A 6,000-nucleotide genomic window follows, 5' to 3' on the forward strand; every position below is an offset into this window, starting at 1 on the left:
TGAGAAGTTGATTTAAAATTTATTTGAAAATGAAGATAAAATAGTCAAAGCAATTTTTAAAAAGCAAAATATGTAGGATTAACTCTACCTCATTTTACTCAACTTACTATTAAGCTATACCAAACAAGACAACATGGTACTGAGATGAATAGATCAACAGAAGAAAATATTTTGCTGACAAAGGTCCATATAGTCCAAGCTGTGATATTTGCAGTCATGTACCAACGTGAGAGTTGGACTATAAAGAAGGCTGAACAATGAAGAATTGATGTTTTCAGACTGTGGTGCTGGAGAAGACTCTCAAGAGCCCCTTGGACAGCAAGACCAAAAGGAAATCTTAAAGGAAATCAACCCTGAATATCCACTGGAAGGACTGATGCTGAAGCTGAAGCTCCAATATTCTGGCCACCTAATGCAAAGAGCCAACTTATTGGAAAAGACCCTGGTGCTGGAAAAGATTGAAGGCGGGAGAAGTGGGTGACAGAGGATAAAATGGTTGGATGGCATCATCGACTCAATAGACACAAGTCTGAGCAAACTCCAGGAGACAGTGAAGGACAGGGAAGCGTGGTATGCTGTAGTACATGGGGCTGAAAAGAATCAGACATGACTGAGTGACACAATGACAGAAGAAAATATAATATCCAGAAACAAGCCATTATGGTCAAGTGATTTTAGTCAAAGATATCAAAGCTATTCAAAAGGGAAAGTTTTTTTAAACAAATCTTGTAGGAATAATTACATATTTTTATTTAGAAAATTATCAACTAATATCATACTACACAGAAAAATTACCTTGAAGTGGACCACTGACCTAAATATGCAGGCTACAATCATAAAACTTCAAAAATAATCTTCACAACTTCTTATAGGTTAGATTACATAGAACACAAAAGTATGAAACATAAGACAAAAATTGTTCAACTGGACTTTATCAAAATTTAAAATCACTGCCCTATATAAACTCTACTACATCGAAAAAGCAACAGAGTTCCAGAAAAACATCTATTTCTGCTTTATTGACTATGCCAAAGCCTTTGACTATATGGCTCACAATAAACTGTGGAAAATTCTGAAAGAGATGGGAATACCAGACCACCTGACCTGCCTCTTGATAAACCTGTATGCAGGTCAGGAAGCAACAGTTAGAACTGGACATGGAACAGCAGACTGGTTCCAAATAGGAAAAAGAGTACGTCAAGGCTGTATGTTGTCACCCTGCTTATTTAACTTATATGCAGAGTACATCATGAGAAATGCTGGGCTGGAGGAAGCACAAGCTGGAATCAAGATTGCTGGGAGAAATACCAGTAACCTCAGATATGCAGATGACACCACCCTTATGGCAGAAAGTGAAGAAGAACTAAAGAGCCTCTGGATGAAAGTGAAACAAAAGAGTGAAAAAGTTGGCTTAAAGCTCAACATTCAGAAAACTAAGATCATGGCACCCGGTCCCATCACTTCATGGCAGATAGATACGGAAACAGAGGAAACAGTGGCTGACTTTATTTTGGGGGGCTCCAAAATCACTGCAGATGGTGATTGTAGCCATGAAATTAAAAGACGCTTACTCCTTGGAAGGAAAATTATGACCAACCTAGATAGCCTATTGAAAAGCAGAGACATTACTTTACCAACAAAGGTCCGTCTAGTCAAGGCTATGGTTTTTCCAGTAGTCACGTATGGATGTGAGAGTTGGACTGTGAAGGAAGCTGAGCACCGAATAATTGATGGTTTTGAACTGTGGTGTTGGAGAAGACTCTTGAGAGTCCCTTGGACTGCAAGGAGATCCAGCCAGTCCATTTTAAAGGAGATCACTCCTGGGTGTTCATTGGAAGGACTGATGTTGAAGCTGAAACTCTAATACTTTGGCCACCTGATGCAAAGAGTTGACTCATTGGAAAAGACCCTGATGCTGGGAGGGAGTGGGGGCAGAAGGAGAAGGGGACGACAGAGGATGAGATGGCTGGATGGTATCACTGACTCGAAGGACATGAGTTTGAGTAGACTCTGGGAGTTGTTGATGGACAGGGAGGCCTGGCGTGCAGCAGTCCATAGCGTTGCAAAGCGTCGGACACGACTGAGCAACTGAACTGAACTGATCCATACAACAGAATAATACTCAGCAATAAAAAGCAATGTACTCCACAGATATAATCAACAACCTGGCTGAATTCCAAAATCATTGATTATGCTGAGTGAAAGACACAGAAGAGCACATACTGTATGTTTCTATTTATATAAAATATTAGAAAATAAAAAGGAATCCATAGAGAGTGAAGGAGGAATAAACACCAAAGCCTTGATATAATTTTTCTGTCTCTTGATTGAGGAGGTTGGCTGAGTATATTATGCATATGTCAATACTCTCAAATTGTAAGCTTTATATGGATGCAGTATATTTTATGGAAATTCAGCTCAGTTCAGTTCAGTCGCTTAGTCGTGTCCAACTCTGCTACCCCATGGACCGCAGCATGCCAGGCCTCCCTGTCCATCATCAACTCCCGGTGTTTGCCTAAACTCATGTCCATTGAGTCAGTGATGCCATCCAACCATCTCATCCTCTGTCATCCCCTTCTCCTGCCCTCAGTCTTTCCCAGCATAAGAGTCTTTTCAAATGAGTCAGCTCGTCCCATCAGGTGGCCAAAGTATTGGAGTTTCGGCTTCAGCATCAGTCCTTCCAATGAATATTCAGGACTGACTTCTTTAGGATGGACTGGTTGGATCTCCTTGCAGTCCAAGGGACTCTCAAGAGTCTTCTCCAACACCACAGTTCAAAAGCATCAATTCTTCAGCGCTCAGCGTTCTTTATAGTCCAACTCTCACATCCATACACGACCACTGGAAAAACCATAGCCGTGACTAGATGGACCTTTGTTGGTAAAGTAATGTCTCTGCTTTTTAATATGCTGTCTAGCTTGGTCATAACTTTCCTTCCAAGGAGTAAGCGTCTTTTAATTTCATGGCTACATTCACCATCTGCAGTGATTTTTGGAGCCCCCAAAAATAAAGTCAGCCACTGTTTCCACTGTTTCCCCATCTATCTGCCATGAAGTGATGGGAACGGATGCCATGATCTTAATTTTTTGAATGTTGAGCTTTAAGCCAACTTTTTCACTCTTTTGTTTCACTTTCATCCAGGGGCTTTTTAGTTCCTCTTCACTTTCTGCCATAAGGGTGGTGTCATCTGCATATCTGAAGTTATTGGTATTTCTCACAGAAATCTTGATTCCAGCTTGTGCTTCATCCAGCCCAGCGTTTCTCCTGTTGTACTCTACACATAAGTTAAATAAGCAGGGTGACAATATACAGCCTTGACGTACTTCTTTTCCTATTAGGAATCAGTCTGTTGTGCCATGTCCAGTTCTAACTGTTACTTCCTGACCTGCATACAGAGTTCTCAAGAGGCAGGTCAGGTGGTCTGGTATTCCCATCTCTTTCAGAATTCTTCATAGTTTATTGTGATCTACACAGTCAAAGGCTTTGGCATAGTCAATAAAACAGAAATGGATGTTTTTCTGGAACTCTCTTGCTTTTTCCATGATCCATTGGATGTTGGCAATTTGATCTCTGGTTCCTCTGCCTTTTCTAAAACCAGCTTGAACATCTGGAAGTTCACAGTTCATGTATTACTGAAGCCTGGCTTGGAGAATTTTGAGCATTACTTTACTAGCGTGTGAGATGAGTATATTTGTGCAATAGTTTGAACATTCTTTGGCATTGCTTTTCTTTGGGATTGGAATGAAAACTGACCTTTTCCACTCCTGTGGCTACTGCTGAGTTTTCTAAATTTGCTGGCATATTGAGTACAGCACTTTCACAGCATCATCTTTTAGTATTTGAAATAGCTCAACTGGAATTCCATCACCTCCACTAGCTTTGTAGTGATGCTTCCTAACGTCCACTTGACTTCACATTCCGGGATGTCTGGCTCCAGGTGAGTGATCACAGCATCGTGATTATCTGGGTCGTGAAGATGTTTTTTGTACAGTTCCTCTGTGTATTCTTGCCACCTCTTCTTAATATGTTCTGCTTCTGTTAGGTCCATACCATTTCTGTCCTTTATCGGGCCCATCTTTGCATGAAATGTTCCCTTGGTATCTCTAATTTTCTTATACCTCAATAAAACTGTTTTTTTTTCCTTTAATGAAATAAATGTCACAATAGCTGTCTTCAAGAACTTCATAATCACTCCCCTGAATGTCATTCTTTTTCTTGCTAAGACACTGGGAGTTTTGCACCGATCCTTTTGCTTTCACTCTGTCCTCTTCATGTTCCTTAATTTTGTAGATGGGACAAAGGTTTAATTTGTGGTGAGTGGAATCTGAAACTTTAATCTCTTTCTCTCTAAATCAAAGTTTACCACCATCTGAGTCTTCCTGATAGAACGTGACATTTAAATAAATTCCTTGATTAAACCCAGGCCTGGGGAACAGAGAGTAACATTCAGCTGCCCTCCAAAGTACATGAAGTTGGAACATCTCTTAATAAAGAAACCAAAGACTTTTTTTGCACATGAAGTCAGGGAAGAAAGACTTCTGCAACATTCAAATAGATTTTACTCTAAGAGTGGTATAAAGGGACATTTAAACTACCAGGAATTAATATGACACTATATCATTTCACACAAAGAAGGTTACCCACATGAATATAATCAGTTTTCAAACAGTTTTCACTCTGCATTGTTTCAAAGTTCTTATTTTTAAGATCAATTATTCAAAACAAACTTACCGAAGAAATGATTTTATATTATCAGCTTTCATCTCAGATATCAGTTTCCGCCTTAAATTCTGCTGACTGTGTGCTGAAGTGGCCGTATCTTTGAGGGGCTTACTAAGCCAACCTGTGTGGGGTGGGGGTAGGGGGCAGATACAGAGACATATGCATATTACATACACAATAAGTGCTTTTGACTTTTATAAAATCTAAAAGTCCCCCCACCCCAAAATTCAAAAAACAACAGCAACAACACAAAGAGCCCAACAGAGAAACAGATCACTGGGAGCTCTACAAAAAATTCAAACTAAATGCAGAAAACCTTCAAGTTCGCTGTGTAATTCTGAGTTGGTTAAAGGAGTTTTAGATGAGAGAGAATCTTGTCATTTTCCCCGAGTTATGTATTAGAGCACGGGGCCTCTATCTTTCTTGTTCTCCCAAGGAGGTCTGCTTCACAGCGCAGCGGCCGACGCACGGGGAGGATTCCCCAGAGATTTTTGCAATAAATGATCACAGAAGGCAGTTACAAGTTTCAGCTCTTGGAAATTAAACAATCTCTTTAAACCCCTGCGAATAATGGCAACTCTAAATTTTCTTTACAACGGCTCTTAACAGTACCCTGAGTGAGTCAAAGGCGCTCAGTCGTGTCCGACTCTTTGCGACCCCATAGGCTGTCCAGTCCATGGAGTTCTCCAGGCCAGAATCCTGGAGTGGATAGCCGTTCCGTTCTCCAGGGGATCTTCCCAACCCAGGGATCGAACCCAGGTCTCCCACATTGCAGGTGGATTCCTTATCGTCTGAGCCAACAGAGAAGCCCAAGAACCCTGGAGTGGGTAGCCTGTCCCTTCTCCAGTACATCTTCCCGACCCAGGGATGGAACCGGGGTCTCCCGCATTGCAGGCGGATTCCTTACCGACTGAGCCACCAGGGAAGCCCAAGAATACTGGAGTGGGAGCCTATCCCTTCTCCAGCGGATCTTCCCGACCCAGGAATCGAGTGGGGTCTCCTGCATTGCAGGCGGATTCTTTACCAGCTGAGCCACCAGGGCAGCCCCGAGCTCGGCATGCCAGAATGCACCGTGTTCGGCTTCCAGTCGGGCTGGGACGCGGCGCCGCGGCCGTCCCCGCAGGCTGTGGGGCTTCTCTCCACGCAAGCCGCAGGGTGGAGGGGCGCCTGGCGCCCGGGGCAGGGGTCGGCACACTTACCCACTGTAAATCCAGCCAGGAAGGACGCCAGCGCTGCGGCCAGGAATATCCACAGGTACTGTCGGCGCCCGGACGGAGC

At 42.6% G+C, this 6,000-nt stretch overlaps 1 protein-coding gene across 1 annotated transcript in view; it reads right to left on the minus strand.

Annotated features, from left to right (window-relative positions):
• Positions 1-5,994, minus strand: part of NAALAD2 (N-acetylated alpha-linked acidic dipeptidase 2) — a 51,041-nt gene extending 45,047 nt beyond the window's left edge. Inside the window, exons 1-2 of the mRNA XM_040256512.1 lie at positions 5,922-5,994; positions 4,732-4,843 (exon numbers count right to left, since the gene is read on the minus strand). Coding sequence (XP_040112446.1) covers positions 4,732-4,763 — 32 coding nt within the window. The 5' untranslated portion in view covers positions 4,764-4,843; positions 5,922-5,994. The remainder of the gene's footprint in view (positions 1-4,731; positions 4,844-5,921) is intronic.
• Between the last annotated feature and the right edge of the window lie 6 nt (positions 5,995-6,000).

This window comes from Oryx dammah, unplaced genomic scaffold (assembly GCF_014754425.2).
Source record: "Oryx dammah isolate SB20612 unplaced genomic scaffold, SCBI_Odam_1.1 HiC_scaffold_15, whole genome shotgun sequence".
Lineage (NCBI taxonomy): Eukaryota > Metazoa > Chordata > Mammalia > Artiodactyla > Bovidae > Oryx > Oryx dammah.